Source organism: Rhineura floridana, chromosome 6 (genome assembly GCF_030035675.1).
Source record: "Rhineura floridana isolate rRhiFlo1 chromosome 6, rRhiFlo1.hap2, whole genome shotgun sequence".
Taxonomy (NCBI): domain Eukaryota; kingdom Metazoa; phylum Chordata; class Lepidosauria; order Squamata; family Rhineuridae; genus Rhineura; species Rhineura floridana.
The window spans coordinates 121,403,535-121,424,457 of record NC_084485.1 but is presented as its reverse complement, the minus strand read 5'-3'; the positions used below and the strand labels follow the sequence as shown (position 1 = coordinate 121,424,457).

At 40.2% G+C, this 20,923-nt stretch overlaps 1 protein-coding gene across 5 annotated transcripts in view; it reads right to left on the bottom strand.

The window, feature by feature from the left end:
• The window catches only part of CDC7 (cell division cycle 7), a 37,741-nt gene that overhangs the window by 9,984 nt on the left and 6,834 nt on the right, over positions 1–20,923 (bottom strand). For 4 of the 5 annotated variants that reach the window (XM_061633653.1, XM_061633652.1, XM_061633656.1 and 1 more), the window contains exons 2-7: positions 13,679–13,771; positions 8,350–8,433; positions 4,313–4,448; positions 2,218–2,311; positions 1,992–2,134; positions 950–1,199 (exon numbers count right to left, since the gene is read on the bottom strand). In XM_061633653.1, coding sequence (XP_061489637.1) covers positions 950–1,199; positions 1,992–2,134; positions 2,218–2,311; positions 4,313–4,448; positions 8,350–8,433; positions 13,679–13,771 — 800 coding nt within the window. Of the gene's footprint in view, positions 1–949; positions 1,200–1,991; positions 2,135–2,217; positions 2,312–4,312; positions 4,449–8,349; positions 8,434–13,678; positions 13,772–16,009; positions 16,110–20,923 lie in introns of those variants that run through there. The other variant, XM_061633655.1, reaches the window with a different exon arrangement.

Genomic DNA, 20,923 nt, shown 5'->3' with positions numbered 1-20,923 from the left:
TATTCAGAAGTAAGTCATACTGAATTCAAGTAGGGCTAAGACTGCTGCCTTAGGAATTCTTACAATCCTATGCATACTTAGTCCCAAGTAAGCTAGTTTAAACTCAAGAGGACTTACTTGTAAGTAAGCATACATAGGATTGCACTGTTAGTGGATTACAGCAAGCAATGGCAATTATGAGTATAAAAATAGACCTTCCCAGAAAGCTTTTAAAAATAGTCTTGGTAAGATTATTTTAACTTTATGTCTTGATTTTGAGAATTCAGATAATTCATCTGAAATAATACATACAAGGAAATCCTGCTGATCTAATCACATTGATTACACAAGCAACAAAGCATATTTTAAAGCATATTAAAATGCTAATATATTCATGTTTATTGACTGAACATGCTACCTAGGGTTGGCCTTAGTGTTCAAGGTGTACTCTGCCATGCCTAAAGCATCTATATTCTTACATCCAATTTCCCTGCCACTTTTACACACCAAGAAGCTACAAGTGATTATAGCTCTCCCATGTGCACATGCAGCTAGACATATACAGCAACCTCAGACATGACAGTGTACACACAGTATACATTCTAATGTATGAAGTGTACCGCTTCATACATTAGAATGTATACTGTGTGTACACTGTCATGTCTGAGGTAGCTGTATATGTCTAGCTGCACGTGCACACGTTTGTGATGGCAAGAACCAAAGCCAGGATTTTAGTTGTTCTGCAGTAATTAATCTGGAACACAGTAACTTGGCAATGCCCTCATACAAAAGTTGTGCAAAAACAGTTACTGCAGAGAAACAAATTCCAAATTTGTATGATTCAATACTTTATGTAAGCACAAAGATTTTGAAATCTAGACTGAAATTTTATTCTAGTATTACATCTCCCCCTGTTGGATGAAGTAACTCATTCAATAAATTCACACAACAAAATTAAGAAGCACAGAACCTTTCTTTTCTGTCCTTGTTTAATCTGCGTTTGTGAAAAGGAACAAGGCCTTTTGTTAGTAGTTTTTGTAGCTGACTGATGAATTAGTTGTCTAGGTGCTGTAGAAGTAACAGAAACCTGGCTTCCCAAAGTTATCTGAGGCTTATTGTATGCACAACTTCCCTGCTGGGCTTCAGACTGGATAACTTTGAGAAGTTCAATTTTTGTCTCAGGAGTTCCTTGCGCCAAACCAAAGTCGACTAGGGCATACCTAAAAGACAATTTGAAAACACATCATTGTAAATGATTTAACACATACTTCAGCTGCAGTAGCGGTTTATCAGAACTCAGACCCTTAATGAACTTTAGCTGCTGTCTTGAAGGAAGTAAAGGAGGCTACGTTTGATTGAGCTACAGCAGCTTGTAAAAGGTGTGGCCTGCATTCCTGTGTTCCAAATATTTTATTATTTTTTAATTGCATGTAATTTAGTTCTTTAATTAGAGCAAGGCAGCTTACTCTCTTTTGACAAGGTATATTATCTGGAAATAAACGCTAATGAAAAGAAGGAAGTGGTGATCCCTTAACAGAGGCTGTACCAGTCTTGCTCCCACTTCCTAGGATGAAAAGTACCTCAGTGTGGTCTTACAGCTTACAGTATATATGACAGGTATACATTTGGAAGCAGACCCATTATGAGAGCCCCCTTTGACAGTTATAAAACTGTGTGTGCATTAAGATTGGGGGGGGTCAGCAGAGAAATAGCAGGTCAGGCTTAACTCTTTTACTACTTTCCACTTGTAAGCCCCTATATGTGCCAAACATGTCTAGAAATCAGCCCAGGAGGTGGCAAATTAACAGTTTAACACCTCCTTTCCTATCCTCTATAAAATACTATCCTATCACCTGCTGCTTAGCAGATCATAGCCCAATGCTTGCTAGTGAACATCTGGTGCAGTAATTACCTTTACTGTTAAGTACATGGTATACTGCTGGACATCTGGAAATTGCCAAGTTTATTATGCTGTAGAACAACATAACACAGTCCAACTTGGACAGACTTACTGTTTCAGTTGCCTATTGTACAAGAAGTTACTGGGTTTGACATCACGGTGAACAATGCCAAAGTGATGAATACGCTTCAAAGCTTTAAAAAGATTAAACATATAATCTCTTACTTCTTCAAAGGAGAGAGAGTTCAAGATGTCCTGTAAGAATACCAGAATAAATAATTATGTAACTTGCAATCATGTGTTTTTAGTTCTTATAAAAGAAAAAGTTTAGAACTCACCAAAAAGGATTCGTGTTCCAGATATGGCATAACAATAACCACATGATCATTTTTTCTAAAACAGTATTTAACTCCCATGACATTATCTTGTCCCCTACAAGAAAAAAAAAGAGTTCCCCCTATAAAGTCCATGTCTAAAACTTGTGAGCATTATTCTCTCTCCATACTCCTTTCCTTAAGATTGTTCATTCTCCTCTAAGAAAAATCTCAGCATACCAACAACTATCCATTATGACATACAGAAGACACAACTATTAAGAAACAGTTACACCTAGCTGCTAACCAGTACACAGGGCTGTATCTATGACACAGAAAGAATGCAGAGTGTGGTACTGGATGAGTAGGATGGCAGCTTCATTTCCCTACTCCTTGAGGCAGAGCATAAACTTAAAATAAAGCAATTGTGGTTGTGAAGATAGGCTTGCTGAAGAGATGGTGTACCTGAAACTTTTTTTCTGTGTTTGGGGTGTGTCAGAACACAGTGCCCCATATACCTCCTTGTCCCTTGCCATAACAAGCAGACACAAAAACAGTGTTCCAAAGTAAAAGAAATTTCAGCGTGAATTACATAAACTAAGCCAATTATACAATACAATCATTTTCAAAATGTACACAGGTTACAGAACCTGGAGTTTTGAAGAGGTAGAATTTAGATTAGATTGCTTTAACACAGTTTTTTTTTTGAAAGGGCACAATACACATAACTCTGCCAATATACATCATTAACATAGTTCACTGGAAAATGGATTAGTTTATGAACCATGTTTTGATGTATTGTGTGTGGGGCTGTGTGACGTCCTTCCCTGGTTCTCCCTGTCAGGTTCCCACCTGCTTGTGGCTACTGCCTTTCACTAGGCACCACCAGGGATACCACCAGTCCGGACCGTCCTTTATATGGTTTCTCACTCCACTCTAGCACAGATCTCACTAGATCCCCCTGCTAGGCAGCACCACCAGTCACGTCCTATAACCAATACTCCCAGAGACTTTGCCTGAGTCTCTCTCTAGCTGGTTACTTTTGTGACTGCGTGCTTATGCTGTTCCCAACCCCCTTGTATCTTTATAGATAACGCATACAACTCTGGGTTGCTCTGGATACTTGAATTGTTATTATTCCTCCCTTCACCGCTGCCACCATTAGATACTGTTTCTGTTCAGCCTTGGTAATTACCTTGCCCTCCCTTCTGGTATGTATATCCCCCAGCCAAGGATCAGGCCTTTGGTAAACCAAATAAGTATTTATTAAATATCAGAAATAACAAGATTAGTTTTAGAATGTTTCACAAGCGTATGGTTTCATCTATTCCTGTTTTGTACTTGACTTATTATTAATCAGAACTCCAACTCCCTCTTTCTCCACACTCCTGACCTCCACCCTCAAACACCTTTCTCCACACTCCCAACATCCACCACCAAACACCTTCTTCTCCACCCTACTAACATCCACCCACCAAACACCTTCTTCTCCACCCTACTAATATCCACCCACCAAACACCTTCTTCTCCACCCTACTAACATCCACCTCGATTCAACTGTCATTCTTCCATTTATACTCCCAGCCATTCAAACGCTCAGCCAATCATCCAGGATTCTACTGCTCATGTACTCCCCCCTCCTCTTTCACTCCACTTACCATATGTCTTCTATATAAACAGCACTTACCATATTTACACTATAAGCAGGAACATAACAGGCTGTCACACTACTGATACTTTAGGGAATATTAAACAGTAGTAGCCTGAAACCCTGCCCACAAAAAGGCACGGCACCCTACCCACACTGACCTCTACAGGCTTCTTTAGTTCACAGTACCCTGTGCTACCAGGTTCCAAAACCACGGACAATCACCGTACAGAGATATCAGGGCCAGGAGGAGCAGTGTGTAAGGGGTGGGGATACTTGCAGAGCCCCCAGACCCTTTCTACATTATTGGCTTCGCCTCAAAATACAGCATATACATATTTTAAAATAAATGAAGAAAATACCCAGGTGAATGGAGTTAAATATCACAAATCAGAGTAATCTGAATGCTAACAAGCCTATTGAGTCTCCTCGAACTTTAAGAACTTTGTACATTTCCATTTCAACACCTACCCCGCTCTTATAAGGCACTGAAGTTCAGCAGCAATTCGTACAGGATGACTAGTAGGAATCAAATGTTTCAAAGCCACGTTTTCTTCATGGCCTCCTCGTAGCTGGGCTATGGCCAGGTAAACAGAACTAAATGTACCTGTAAAAAGGTACATTTCTTTAGTATACACTTAACTTTCACTAGTTACAAGTAGTAGCATATTTCATGTATCTGTAAAGCAGCTCTGTTTCTATGCTGAATCTACAGTTCTATGAAGTTACATTTGGGATATAGTGTATAATTATGACAGCAGCAGTATTTAGAGACAAGACTTCATGAATGTTGTACTGTTCAGGGAACAAGGAGAAAAGAACTGAGTGCAGTTTTAAGTGAATAGTACATTTTCAAGATAGCTATTTCACAAATTCAGAGCAACCATTAAAATGCAAACCTATTTAAAAAGACTGAAAAAATTAATCTGTTGGGTTAAATATGATAGTGATTCTCAAACGGGGCAAAAGCATTGTGAAAATCTTCAAACAGCTTGTGGAGATATAAAAGGCTCTTTTCTTAAAAAATAAAATAAGATACAGTATATGCTCAGTCCATTTGACACCCTTGCATTTATAGTAGCTTTCAAGCAACTATGCTTAGAAACCATGAAGACAATCTGGAAGACATACTCATCAAGCAAAGGTGTTATTTCCACCCCCCTCTATCATGACTGGCACTTCCTCTTCCCCACGATCATTTAAAGGTGCTTCTTCCAGCCAATGTTGTTGAAGAAAAGGAACGGGTACCAAAGTATTTATGAGAAATGTGAAAATGCTTCATAACTATATGCATGTCTCCAGATATTCTTCTCATGGGACAGGCATTAGGACAGCCATAGACCCAGTTGTGGGCCTGGTCCTCACAAACAGCAGCTGAAGTGGCAAGCCTACTGTTGGGCAGTACCACTTCCAACTGCAAGCAGCAGCTCACATGACTGAATGCTCTTCCTCACCAAAGGATTCCCTCAATGTTCCTACACACAAAAAGTGCCCTGCATACAAGGGAAATTAGCATACAGAATAACATCACAGGAAAACAGGTTTTATTTATTTTATTTTATTTATTTATTATTTGATTTATATCCCACCCTTCCTCCCAGCAAGAGTCCAGGGTGGCAAACAGAAATAGTAAAAACACTTTAAAACGTCATAAAAACAGACCTTAAAATATATTAAAAGAAAACAACGTTAAAAACATTTTTAAAAAAAGCTTTAAAAACATGTTTTAAAAAAAAGGTTAAAACATTATTAAAAAAAACACACATTAACAAGCAATTCTAACACAGACTGGGATAGGTCTCAACCTAAAAGGCTTGTTGAAAGAGTAAAGTCTTCAAAAGGCACTGGAATGATAACAGAGATGGCGCCTGTCTAATATTCAAGGTAGGTGCCACCACACTAAAGGTCTGTTTCCTATATTGAACAAACCTCCTGATAAGATGGTATCTGCAGGAGGCCCTCACCTGCAGAGCACAGTGATCGACTGGGTATATAAGGGGTAAGACGGTCTTTCAGGTATCCTGGTCCCGAGCTATATAGGGCTTTGTACACCAAAACTAGAACCTTGAACTTGGCCCGATAGCAAATGGGCAGCCAGTGCAATTCTTTCAGCAGTGGGGTGACATGTTGGCGATACTCTGCCCCAGTGACCAGTCTCGCCGCCACATTTTGCACCAGCTGCAGCTTCCGGACCAATCTCAAGAGCAGCCCCACATAGAACACATTACAGTAATCCAGCCTGGAGATTACCAGTGCATGGACAACAGTGGTCAGGCTATACCGGTCCAGAAACGGTCACAGCTATCTTACCAGCCAAAGCTGGTAAAAGGCACTCCTAGCCACGGAGGTCACCTGGGCCTCTAGTGTCAAAGATGGATCCAGGAACACCCCCAGACTACAGACCTGCTCTTTCAGAGGGAGTACAACCCCCTCCAAAGCAGGCAACTGACCAATTATCCGAACTCGGGAACCACCAACCCACAGTGCCTCCGTCTTGCTATGATTCAGATTCAGTTTATTGGCCCTCATCCAGCCCACCACTGAGTCCAGGCAGAAGTACAGGGCTTGCATGGCCTCTCCTGATTCAGATGTTATGGAGAAATAGAGCTAGGTATCATCAGCATACTGCTGACACCTTGCCCCAAATCTGATGACCGCTCCCAAGGGCTTCATATAGATGTTAAACAGCATGAGGGACAAGATGGTAGCCTGTGGCACCCCACCGCACCACTGCCAGGGGGCCAAAAGACAGTCACCCAATGCTCTTATCTGAAGCGACCATGGAGATAGGATGGGAACCACTGTAAAACAGTGCCTCCAATACCCATCTCACCAAGTCAGCCAAGAAGGATACCATGGTCAATGGTATCAAAAGCCACTGAGAGATCAAGAAAGAATAACAGGGTTGCACTCTCCCTGTCCTTCTCCCGATAAAGGTCATCCATCAGGGCGACCAAGGCCAATTCAGTCCCATAACCAGGCCTGAACCCAGACTGGGATGTGTTAAGATAATCTGTTTCATCCCAGACTACTTGCAATTGCTGCGCCACAACCCTCTCAATCACCTTCCCTAAAAAGGGGGTATTTGCAAGCGGTTGGTAGCTGTCACAAACCAATAGGTCCAGGGTGGGCTTTTTCAGGAGTGATCGGATCACTGTCTCTTTCAAGGTGGCTGGAACCACTCCCTCCCTCAATGATGTGTTGACCACACCCTGGATCCACTCGGTCAGACCCCCTTGGCAAGCTTTAATAAGCCAAGAAGGGCAAGGGTCGAGAGGACACGTTGCTGGCTGCATCATCGCAAGCACTGGACACCTTATTGGGAACTGCAGGAGATGTGGAGGGGGCATCAAGACTGCTACGGAGGCAAGCAACTTTACCCTCAAAGTGCCTTGCAAACAATTCACAGTGGGCCTCCGAAGGGTCTAAAACTCCATTGCCTGGAGTTGATGTCAACAGACCCCTGACAATACGGAAAAGCTCCACTGGACAGCTACTTGAGGATGTGATGGAGGCAGAGAAGTGGGCCTTCTTCGTTGCCCTCACTGCCACACAGTTGGCATGGTTATTATATTTTACTTGCGCCCAATTAGCCTCAAAACATCTTTCACCACTTGCGCTCTAGCAGTCATCCAGCCTGTTTCATTGCCTGAAGCTCACTGGTGTACCAAGGTGCAAGCCGGGCTCCACAATTCCGGAGAGGGCGCTCGGGGACAACTGTGTCAAGAGCCCGACACGCCTCGCTGTTCCACAGCGTGACAAGAGCTTCAACAGGGTCACCTGCTCTATTTACTGTGAATTCTCCCAGGGCATTCAGGAATCCTGTGGATTCCATTAGGCTCCAGGGGCGGACCATCTTAATCTGTCCACCACCCCTGCAGGGAAGGATCAGAGCCAAAAGTCTAAACTTCACCAGGAAGTGATCTGACCATGACAATGGGGTGACATCCACACACCCCATCTCCAGACCACCCTTTCCTCTATCTGGAGCAAAAACCAAGTCGAGGGTGTGCCCTGCCCTATGTGTTGGGCCAGTAACAACTTGAGAGAGCCCCATGGTCATCATGGAACCATGAAGTCCCGAGCTGGAACACTAGAGGCAGCCTCAGCATGGACATTGAAATCACCAAGCACTATTGTTCTGGGCTCCTCCAACACCACAGCCTCTGCCAGCTCAATCAGAGAAGCTGCCAGGCAGCAGGGTGGATAATACACCAGCAGCATCCCTAGTTTACTGTCTCCTCGGCCTGACACCAGGTGCAGGCCCTTAGTAATTCCTTCTTCTTGAAATGCTAGTATTCTATGTGCAGGGAACATTTTTTGTATGGAGGAACATTTAATCCTGGGCTCCTGGTGGGAGGAAGGGCGGGATAGAAATCAAATCAATCAATAAATAAAATAATCACGTAAGTTCCCACATGCAGTCTAAAGTAAACAGATTGCCTATTTCCACAAGGATACCTTAATATAGATTTTCTAGGATCAAAAGCAAAAACCGTCACATTTACCTTCACCAATTTTCCCCTTAACTTTGAACACATTTCCAAGCTGTGGCACTGCTTGATAAAGCTTTTCGATATCTGTACTGGCTCCTGTTGATAAATTTAAGAATTAAAAATAAGTTTCTCCTGAATTTGTTACGTATCATTCTTGTAAAGTAACCATTTCAATAGAGAAATTAAATATTAGCGACTTCCCAGGAGGATCCCTCCGCCTGTGCAGCCTCTGAGACAGGCTCCCGTCTTGGATGACACTTTTTCAGTTTTAAATCCAGTCAGAAGGGTTTTTTTTGACTGGGGATAATTTATTCCGGATAAGGAAGAAACGTGAGATTTCCCACACAGCTTTGTTGTGTTTGTTGGAGACTGGAATTCGTCAGAATTGTCTGTGAAAGAAGGTCTTCCAGCAGCTCGGACGGAGCTAGGATTTCTAGCTAGCTCAGCTGAATAAGTGAGCCGTTTTTCTTTTCTTCAAAGAAAAACGGTCTAACAGGCAAGCATTCTCCTGTCTACGCTCATTATTTTGTTATCTATACAGCTAAAGATATTTGTCAAAGAACCAGCAATTAAGAAAACCTGGGTGAGTCAAAACTTTCTCTTTTACTCATGGAACTAAGGGGGAAGAAAATAAAAATAGCCTATCTTTTTTTTATTGCAAAAAGCTGACATGGAAATTAGCATTATAAAGATTACAACGGATGAGGGGTTTCTGATTGGAAGAGAAAAGAAAAATCTTTTTGATTTATAAGACTTTTGTGTAATATATGTCTGGGACTATTTTTTCTGGTCTACTTTTTTTTTTTGACGAATCTGCTCATTCTTTCTGCTACTAGTTATTTGGACGCTGTGAACTAAAGCTGTTTTTGCACTTCTGGGCATATAAGAGATAAGGGCTGTCTAGAGTGTGACGTCAGTTGGTTTGAAAGATTAACTCCTTTGTAACTGGATAAAAAAATAAATTGCTCTTTGCTTGGGACATTGAAAATTGAAGGAGTTTTGTTCCTTTGGTTTTAAGAATGACAATTAAGAAGATCATGGATGTACAAGAAGGGACTTTATCTTTAGATATGTTTCAGAAAATAATGAATGGGATTAAGTCAATAAAACAAGAACTGAGAAATAATAGTCAAGCGTTGAGAATTGAATTTGACGAAATGAGACAGGAGCTGAAAGAAATTCAGGATTCTATGAGAAAGGAGAATAAAGATAGATCTGGAAAACCAAAAAAGGATGAAAGAAAAATTAAAGGCAAGGTTCAAACTATGGAGATTGGATTAAATATGGACCTGGAAAAAGATTTGGATTTCCTGGCTGTGATGGATCCTGGAGACAAATATTACGGTTTGGAACTCAGCGCTGTCCCTGAAGGAATTGATGAAGAGATTGGAGATAAAGATATTATCGGTTCGAAAAAATTCCTGGACTGGAAGGATTTGATGGAACTTGAAATGGAGAAAGTTAACAGAATTAATCCCTGTTTTGTGTCAATGGAAAAATCTTCAAGAGATGTGCTAGTGTATTCTGTAAAAAAGAGGAACAGAGATGCGGCTTTGCAACAATACTTCAGTGATACGTTCGGAATTGATGGCAAGGAAATATCTGTGATAAAGGAAATTCCTATCAGACTCTTATTATATGACTATGACAGCAAGATTATTGGGTGTGTAAAGATGGAAGATGGAACCAATACAGATAATGGAAGAAGAGCGATTTGAAATTACTGGACTTAGTAGACTTGATGAGTTGGATTAATTGACATGTTTATCTAGAAAAAAAAATTGATGGACATATATCTCAAGGATTGGAAACTTCTCTTTGACTTTTTGTGGAAGAATAAAATGATATGATGTTAATGAGATTTGTAACCAATTAAGATAACCGCTGGAGGAAGGTGATTTTATAATCTATTAAGAGACAGGCTTGTTATATATTATAGACTTATAGCTGAACTACGACAAATCGGAAGTCAATATTTTAATATTTTTTTCTTTTTTATTGTATTAGTTATTGATTTGTGTTTTTTCTTTTTGTATTGTTTTAGTTTTGAAAATTTGAATAAAAATTAATTGAAAAAAAAATTAAATATTAGCATAAACTATCTAAGGCCTAAACAATCCATATCAATTAAAGTCTGCCATTGATTCAAAGGATATGTGGCTTTCACCTAAAATAAATGAAACTGTTACAATACTCCTAGCACACATGCATTCCACTAGAATACTCACCACATGGAATGTCAGTGGTTGCCAGTTGAAAATAAGCAGCCAGATTTATTCTATTAGCACTGCTCAAGGTACATGCTGTACCTCCTGCGATCATAGATGCAAGTACATGAAGTCTTAACAAACAGTAATAATACTAATGCACAGCTCTATCACAAACAGGTTTACCCAGAACTAAGGCTACAGTGTTCAATGGGGCTTAATGCTGACAGACAGGACAGTGGTGAAAAGAAACTACAGCTGCTTCCACAGCCCCATTGCTTATGCTAGCTGAGCAAAAGGTGGTGATGGTGGAATCAAATTGTTGTACCAGCCTGCAGCGATCAGGCCAGATGCCGTAAAGTGATGATAGTGGATCCAACTTGGGCCCTCTATGTTTTGGGGCTTGCTGCTGCTGCTGGTACTTCCATTTGCTTGCACGTTCAGTGGGTGGCATGGAGAACTCCATGCTGGTGGAGTCTGGCAGCACTGGGGATAGGGGCACCCACTCCAAGCCCCCCATCAGTCCAGCACAAAATTGGTTTGGGTTACAGTCCAAGCACACATAGGACTGCATTCTTAGTGAATCCAGGCTCTATTTGGCTGTAGATGGAAACACTATAACAGACTGTACCCAATGGGCTCCCATAGCACCCGTTTGCTATATAATTCTCAAAAAGTGCCATTAGTTATGAGTCAGCTATTGTTCAAACTCCACCCGTTTGGCCATGTCATGAACATATCATATATATAAATGTATAATTTGCAGCACTGCAACAGCGAACCCTCTACGAGTTGCAAATAATGTCAAGTAAGTTTTATGCAAGACAGCACAAGAGTTTAAAAGAAGATGACAAAAGAGGGATGTTATGTACATCAATTCAGTGCATACATTTGAACTGCATTTTTCCTTAGAAGAGCGAATCTATGTTCCTTTAACATGATTCCTCCATCCCCCTACAATTTGAACTAGCTGCAAGAGAATCTAGAGCTGGAGCCCCCAATGTGGCATCCATGGGCACCCTCAGATGCCTTCTTTGGCACCTGCCAAATCCCACTACCCCTTCCCAATGTTTTTTAATTGAAGTTCAGGGTTTTGTGTGTGCTTTATTTGTTCTGTGTGTGAGGATAGGTTTTTTTACCAGCTGTTTTTTTATTTGGGGGGGGAGTTTTTAGCATCACAGTTTTTTCTTCTGTGATTTAAGTATTTTGTGGTGCCCATAACAATTTCTTAGATTTCTAAATGCATCCCTGGTTCCAGAAAGGTTGGGGAAACCTGGAGCAAGGAATAAATAAAAAACATGGTTTCCAAACGGCTATTTGTTTGATTATTTGCAATATGAACACTTAGGTGCTTTTCTTGGGATACCAGGTGGGTTAGCTTCCTATTCTGAGTTGCAATAGTTTATGTTCCAAGGATAGTTGGGTACAATAGCAACTGCTGTTTTCAAAGCAAGTACTGTTTTCAAAGCACTTCTATGAAGTTATATGTTGAAAATAATTGAAAATTACTAGGCAAAGAGAAAAAATGTACTGGTAGATCAAACTGCAATAAACATTTCTACATACAACAAACGAATGATGCTAAGGGCAAGGCCATGTAAATCACTAAGCATTATTTTCTAGATATGAAGTCGAAAAGGAGGCCTTAACACAAAGCAGTCTAGCAGACTTACACTATTAACTAGAGCTGTGGAATTTAAAAGTCACTGCTTTTCATACTCTTATCACTAGATGGCATGGCAAGGATGTTACACTGCATTTTGCTGCAAAAACCAAGGCAACATTAACTGAACTAGGGCCCCTTATCTAACAAGTGTTCTGTATTACATTATTATGTGACTCAAATAATGTGTTTATTAGAGCAGTGGTGGCTAACCTATGGCCTTTCAGGTGTTATTGGACTGCAACTCCCATCATCCTTGACTGGTGGCCATGCTGGCTGGGGCTGAAGGGAACTGGACTCAAACAAGTGTAGGATCACAGGTTAGCCACCTCTGCTCTAGTTCCAAACCTTACAAAAATATAGTAACCTATTCTATTAAGTGCTTGAATACTATCATTTTACAAAGTGCTGTAGGTGTCACATTAACAAGCATATACTCTATGAAGATAAATTTTCAATCAAATTTGGAGCATAATCTGGATCATAACTGGCTATCAAGTTCACATACAGCAAATACACACACACAATATTTGTACAATATGCTTTCTTCTGTAAATTATGCTTAACTAGTGGAAAGCTACTGAATGCTGTAATGCATTGCTCTTTTCCACTACAAGCATCTTTTTGATAAGCCATGGAAATCTAGAGCCACTCTTGACCCACCTCAAATTATGCCACATAGAATACATCCCCAGCTGCAGGACAACACATGCTCTTTCCTTATCTGTATCCCTTTCAAGGGCAGCTGATTCAGCTATCTGGAACTAGAGCCACAAGGCGGTACATATACTCACACTACTCTGCCATTCCCTTTTTATCTTCTGTAAGGCTGCTGCAAGCCATGTCCATACGTACAGGTCACCCCCAGCCCCCTGAAAAGTGCAAGTTAAACCTAGGGGCCAGGATGCAAAGAACCATAAGCCTACATCTGTTATGCGAGCCCAAGGGGGCTTTAGTCTGGTATTTCTCTAGCAGAATTCCCCCTCCTCTTGTTGTACAGCAAATTGCTTTTGAAACTGGGAAGTCTGTGATATGAGGATTAGCTGCTCACCATTAAAAAAACCAAGTTAGTGCAAGCTCCTTTCATGATCCCAAGCAGTTTCTTGGTTCCTAGCCATAAAATCTAACAAAACACACTCTCTTTAACATCCATACCACTCTCGTGTAGCTTGAATGAGATCAATTATTTAAGAAAAACAAATTTCGCTGGAATTTGGAACAATAATTAAGCAGTACATTTGAAAGAACCGAGTACTTCAAATGTGGCCTTTTTTTCTACTACAAATTTCTCTGTGCTATAGTATACACCAGAACACTTCTTGGTTGCAATAAAGTTTATGTACTTTTCTCGTGTTGAAATAATCACTGTACACACCACAATGCAAATGTGGAAAGATCCCAAGAAAACAGGAAAAGAGAAAGTATTAGTAAGAATATTTTAGAGGACATTAAGATGTGTGACAATGTATACCTGACAGTTTCTTGTGGTCGTATTTTCTACATGACTCTTCACAATGCAAGGGAGGATGTTCATCCTGATGAGCTGTGTCCATCACAAAACTACCTGCAGTCAAATGGAAGGCAATGATAACAGAAAGCAACAAGACCTTTTCAGAATAAGTGAGACAGGCTTTTCAGGACTAAACAGGTTCAGAACAAGTCTGCTACCTTCCCTCTATATAAAGAGCAATACAAGCAGATGACCGAAAAGTCTGGGAAATGGAGCCAACGTGCAGCTCTGGTGTATAGAAATGTGCACGGGTTAGTCTCTGCTATACAATCTGATCCTATGCATTGGAAGTACCTGTGAGGCCACTGAGATTTTCTTTTTCCAAAGCATACACAGGACTACAGCTTTAGTTAAGCAGCCTGCACTGCACCATAGATTTTTTTTCTTTAAAGTACTAACAGGCCTTACTAAATATAGTAAACTAAGATAGACTGCTGGATAACACAAAGGGGTAGGGTACCAGTAATGCATAATTAACACTTATTTTGATTAGAAGGCTACATAGTATATAGTACTAAATGCATCTAGATTTCGAGGCAATAGGGAGTTAGAGGCATTTCATGATGGGAAAAACAGCTCCTTTAGGACACTTTCCTATGGTAAAGCTGCTGAAGAGCCAAATTGTTCTCCAAGTTATTTTAGACATACCATACGTATATATGTATCTATACATACATACTTTGAAGAAATACGCACAAGATTGTATTGTTAATTACCACCTAAAATCCATAATGAAATTTCATGGTAAAATTTGAACTAGTCAAACAAAGGTTTTAAGTGTTATGAAGAATTGGTGGCATATGTGCCAGGCCCTTAATAGTATCAATTTAAAATAAATGAACACATGTAGTGTCTTTACTCTGGTATGATTCTATAGGGATCGCAAAATAAAATCAAATTAGCAAAAATCAATAATAATAATCATAAACTAATTAATTGTCTATTTATTTAGCCTTTCCTTAGCTGCACAAAATCAGTCAGCTTTAACATTTGGGTTATTATTTATTGAATTTATATCCCAACCTCCCTCCCTCCTCTAATGGGACCCTAGAATGAGCTTATGCAAAAATGTGCTTGTAATTTCCATCCTCTGGCGGCAATCCCCTAGAGACCATTCTTGAGGGGCCCCCAACTGTTCAGAGTAACTCGAGGGGGAACAGGTGGAAGGAGAGGGCAGGAAAGTGTTATTCTACTCACTTAACCATTTTGAATGGAGTTAGGTTACAATCCATTGTAGTCATATCCTAGACTCAAAAGTAACCAGTTGCACAATTACAGAGCGTGTGGTTTCTTCCACACACATTCTTCCACATTTTGGTTACAGCCATTAAATAAAGAAAGTTATGCATTGCTTGCTTTTATTCTATTATCGCTATGAGACATGTAAAAAAAAAAGAATTTATACAGTAACCTGTTTTCTTGAATTTTTCTGAACACCTCTATATTTTAGAATGGTTGGACAGTTCCACCATAAATTAAAGAAAAATGCTGCCTTGAGCTGTTAGTGATAAGGGAATATGGGATATAAATTAAGATAATAAAAAACATGCATTACATCTCCAACAATTATAACTGAAATAATAAAATGTCAATTGTATGTAGAGTTAGATACCATTGGTACCGTCTTGTAAAAAGTTCTCTGGTTCAAACTCATCACCATACTAAGGGAACTTCCCTAGATCCCTCTCTCCTTTACACTGGTGTTTTTCTCTCATAGAAAATTGGCTTTGTCTTTCCAACAATTAAAGAGGAATCAAACCTTTTGATCAATTATCAGAAATTAGTGGCCAAACACTAATTTTTCATACACTCTTTGCGCCATATTTCTGAAGGACAGCAAGCAATACACATTACATTTTGAAACACTACTAGAGTCATCTCTCCCCCCCAAACTACTTAAATATAGCTTTAAAACCACCTTATTTAGAAACATTAATGGAACATGCACATGTAATGAAAATTCTCAGAACAGTGAAATTCTAAGCTATGAAGTACATTAATAGCTATATACACACAGTAATTATTCCCAACAGTAGCATTTATTTTCCATGTTTAACTTGATTCAAAATGCCAAGTAGATGTCATCCTCCCCATGTTTGAGTAGTATTTACATTTATCCCTTACATTTAACACATCCAGTTATGATGGAATTCAAACATTTATCCTGTAAATATGTGCTATTATTCTATCCAAGTATGCACATGTGCAAAAACTTCAAAATTACACCTTTGCAATATTTTAGGGGGCCTATCTTGCAGCTCATTAAATAATTGTTATGGAACAATCTCTCACCCCGTTTCTCCGTGGACCTGAATATTTCTTCCCTCAACAGTGTTTAAAAAAAGGGAGGTAAGACCCCACAAAGCCACTCACAGCCTCTATCTACCTGTGTGAGTTTCTGCAAGACCTGCTCCCTGCATTTCTGGCTGATTTCCACCTGGCCTGGAGGGGTGGGGCCCTGTTCCTCTCCAGCTACAAAAGCAGCAACTGCTGAAGGGGCCAGAGACCATCTACCTGTGTGAGTTTCTGCAAGACCTGCTCCCTGCATTTCTGGCTGATTTCCACCTGGCCTGGAGGGGTGGGGCCCTGTTCCTCTCCAGCTACAAAAGCAGCAACTGCTGAAGGGGCCAGAGACCATCTACCTGTGTGAGTTTCTGCAAGACCTGCTCCCTGCATTTCTGGCTAATTTCCACCTGGCCTGGAAGGGTGGGGCCTTGTCTCTCTCCAGCTACAAAAGCAGCAACTGCTGAAGGGGCCAGAGACCATCTACCTGTGTGAGTTTCTGCAAGACCTGCTCCCTGCATTTCTGGCTAATTTCCACCTGGCCTGGAAGGGTGGGGCCTTGTCTCTCTCCAGCTACAAAAGCAGCAACTGCTGAAGGGGCCAAAGACCATCTACCTGTGTGAGTTTCTGCAAGACCTGCTCCCTGCATTTCTGGCTAATTTCCACCTGGCCTGGAAGGGTGAGGCCCTGTCTCTCTCCAGCTGCAAAAGTAGCAACTGCTGAGGGGGCCAGAGACCATCTACCTGTGTGAGTTTCTGCAAGACCTGCTCCCTGCATTTCTGGCTAATTTCCACCTGGCCTGGAAGGGTGGGGCCCTGTCTCTCTCCAGCTACAAAAGCAGCAACTGCTGAAGGGGCCAGAGACCGTGTGCGTGCGTGCGTGAACCTGCTGCTCGGGATGTCTATAGACTACTGGGGTTAGTTGTTTTTTAGTTGTTTTTGGGGTCAAGATTTAATTTTGGAGATTCATTTTTGCTGTTATTTGGACTACAGCATATTTTTGTTAGACACTGTTGTGAAGTGTGTGGGGATTGCTTAATTGTATATTTATTGAGATGTTTTCATTAGTTTGTTGTTTATTATTATTGTTTGGCTACTTATATACTGTGTATATTTATATTTCTTTGTTGTATTATTTCTCTGTTGTACACCGCCCAGTGAGCTATGCTAGTCGGGCAGTATAGAAATTTAACAAATAAATAAATAAATAAATATGTCTAGACTTTGTTTAGCATAGATAGGACCACAGCTGTATACATCATGCCCGCTACCCTGCAATTCTGGGTGCCACATTTTAATCCCAATGATAAACTGAAGCATGCCCAGAGGAGACCAAGATGGTAAGGGATTTGGAAACCAACCCCCAGGAGAAATGGTTGGAAGAGCTCAGTATGTGTAGCATGGAGAAGCATGGAGTGGTACAAAATACCTGAAGGACTGTCATGCAGTTAGCAAGGTGGTGACCTTCTGTGCCTCCAGGGCATGTTCTGGAACCTATCTACTGGGAATGGTGCAGTTACATCCTGCTGTGCTGATCCTGCATTGAGCTGGAAAAGATGACCTCCATCATCCCTTCCAGCGCTAAGATTCTATGACTGAAGTCTCAATCCTATACACACTACCTAAGAGTGAGCTCCACTGAAATGAATGGGATTTACTTAGGAGCAGACATACGATTGTGTTATAACTGAGCACTATAAAATGGTGAGTGTGGGGGGAGGGGGGAGGATGAGAGTGTCACACCCAGAACTTATGGCCAGAGTGTGGGTTTGAGCTAGCTGGCCTACAATACTAGACCTACCTACACTTAGATGAAGAAAAACAGAAATCTGTTGTATATTATTCTGTCTCTTTTGACCATGAATTCTTAAACAATAATTAAAAGAGAACATTATGGAGCACAGGCAGATGGGGTAGGGGGAAAGCTACTGAGACATATCCAAGGGAAAAAGGCATTTAGAGTTCAATTAAAACTGATGAATTCCAGAAAACAGAAGTCTGTATAGCCCACTATCCTATCTCTTACAGCAGGGAATTCTATATACTTTAAAGGAAGCCTATTACTAGCATAAGACACTGCTGAAGTACTTGATTCCTGTATTAACGAATAATCAAATTTATTTTTACAAATATTATGAAAACATTCTTGTTCCTGGACAGCGGGTATGTCAGGAAGCAGAAAATGAAACAAATTCCTTTACCTTTCATTTTTTCTATATGAGGTTCAAATCCATTCTATTTCTCCAGCATTTGGGAAGCATCATTATTCAGCAGCCATTTTGAAACATTTTATGCAATGATTTGGTGGGCTCAGTTGAGATACAAGTAGTCAAGTGATTACATCACAAAGGACATTATTTTAACTTTTTGTGTTGAATACAACTAAGTCAAGAGTATCTTAGTTTGAAATCTCATTGAAATTAATGGACTTGTTAAGTCACACTGATTTCAATAAGGGTACTTGGAGTGTGAGTTAGTTTGATTGATACACAAAGATTGGATTTTGAAATGCAATGGGTCTAAAATCTAAAGAAAAATGGCTTTTAAAAACTGAAGGTTATGATAATTAAGGATCAACAGTTCAAATGAGGCTTGTGTTGGCAAAATGGGGCTTCAATTTAGGGTTATGCTGAGGTCAGTAATTTCTACTGGCTTCAAAGAGTTGAGGAATTTACTGTGAAGATTTAAAATTCTAGTAAGTGATCAAGAGTTCTCTGCTTGGTAAAGTTCTTCTAATTTTCTTTTGAAGAAAAATATCAGAATATGATTGTAGAATTTACTTTTTACTGAAGCTCTGTTTTTAAGTTTGCTGTTACTACAATATTATTCCTAGTGGACCTCAACCCGAGTAATTCAAGAATGAATTCTGTCCAGTTACTAGAATGTAGGAAGTGAGTTCAGTAAAACATTTGATAATCTCTCTTATATTAGGATTTACTTACACATTTGTCCTTGGAGGATGTACCATAAACGACACTCCCCTTTTTATCCATTTAGGGGAAAAAACTACAGTAGCCAGGAGATATTTCCATTAGTTGAAAACCAAAATAAAAATGGTAGAATAACCTTAGCTCTTCCTTTTATAGTTTTTGCTGATCCTTCACCTTAAGAATCACAGTATAGAAATAAAAATACTTATCAAATGCAAAAGAACTTTTCTCCCTTCTCAGTGGATGTTGTATCCTCATCCCAGGAAGGCTGTGTGCACACTCTCTCTGCAGGCTGCCTGTCCAGAGAGTTTGTGGGTGCTGTTCTTTGAACTCTCCTTCCTTGTTTTTTTGTAATGTACTCCAGAACAGTGTCTGTTAGCAGTTTGTGGGTTAAGGGGGCTCAAACTCTTGCCCTGGCAGCAGTGGGATAGCTACCACTTGTGCCAGAGGAACTCATGGAGGAATGAGTAGGAATGTTGTGTATTGTGATGCTGGGAGTTGTCCTGGGGGCGTGTCCCTATCAGTATGAGTTCATGGGTTTCTTCTCTATACGGGTGGCTGTGGGCATTGTCACTAGAACAGACCCTGATCGATGGGCATTGGTGGTATGTCTACAGATGTTGAGGGCATGGCTTCCCTTTTGGGATTTTCTGCATTGTTGGTTTCTTCTCCCAGGCTGAGTGGGTATAGGATATGGTGGCCACTGGCCCAGCGTACTGGCAGAATTTCCCTCCCCCACATAACTGGAGCATAGAATCACTTGGTAACTCACTAAGAGATTCCTGCAGGCACAGAGGCGCAGTCCCATAATGTTTGGCTGGCCTTGGCAGCCAAACTAAAATTTGGCCCCCAGAACTCCACCACTCCTATAGGCCCTTTTAGCCCTGGGCTGAGAGGTGTCTGGAGCACATGGTCAGCCCAGTGCCAAAATAGGAACCCCAACCTTCCTCTCAGCTGTAGGTCTGTGCCTAATCACCCATAATGCACAATTTTTATGCACCATAGATTACTAGGCAGGTGACTAATTACAAGCTTGATTAATCAAAGCCTGAAAGTCATGAGCCAAAAAGAATTTTAGTTAGGAACTTAATGTGAAGTTTACCACCTCCTTTTTTGTTGCATTGATACTGTACACAGGGTTAGAGATCAAGGACAAATTCCAGTGCCTTTTGAACAATTCAATACAAGCAGTTAAGTTCCTGTATTTTCTCATTTCTTATTGCTGGGCAAATATACCCATCTATTATAACTCAAAATGTGGAAATTATAGTTCCATGATCATTGTTTGAGCTCTATTGGTCTGCAGAGAAGAACAACATCTGGGGCTTGTCAGAGCAGGTTAACTTTACAAGGTAGCTCATTGTAGCAAGACTCTTGGTCAAATACAAGCCTTCTACTGCATTTAAACTGAAGATTGCCAACATACATATTAAAAAACCAAGCACAACCTTGCTTAAACTTTGTTGTATAGTTTTTACATGATGTGAAACTATTTCCAAAGGCACTGAATGGAATGCCATCCAACATATGAAATGCCCAATACATTCCATATAATTTTCAAACTCACATCTTGATCTTAAACCTTTTTTGTTTTATTTTAGGTTATTTGTTAACCTTTAGCAATGAAGTCCACATATTATGCTACAGTAACTTTAAAATGTATGAATTGTAACATGGATTTGGTGCACAAAGGCTTTGGCTAAAGAAAAATATTTACTATACTACTTTTTGTAAAAAGGAGATTTCTAGTTTGAAGATTTGATAGTATCCTTTAAAAAAAAATCTGCTATACGTTGAGGCAAACAACCAATAGCTAATTCTTGACTATACTGCTTCCACAAATTCAAAGTAGCAAGTTGCATAGAATGTTTAGTATCTACCCTTGTTTACAAAAGTAGTCATTAACTAAAATCTGCCCATAGTACAGGTTTCCCTCAGGAGAATTCATCCATTTTTATCATACAATGTCCCAATTTATTCATATTTACTTGTAC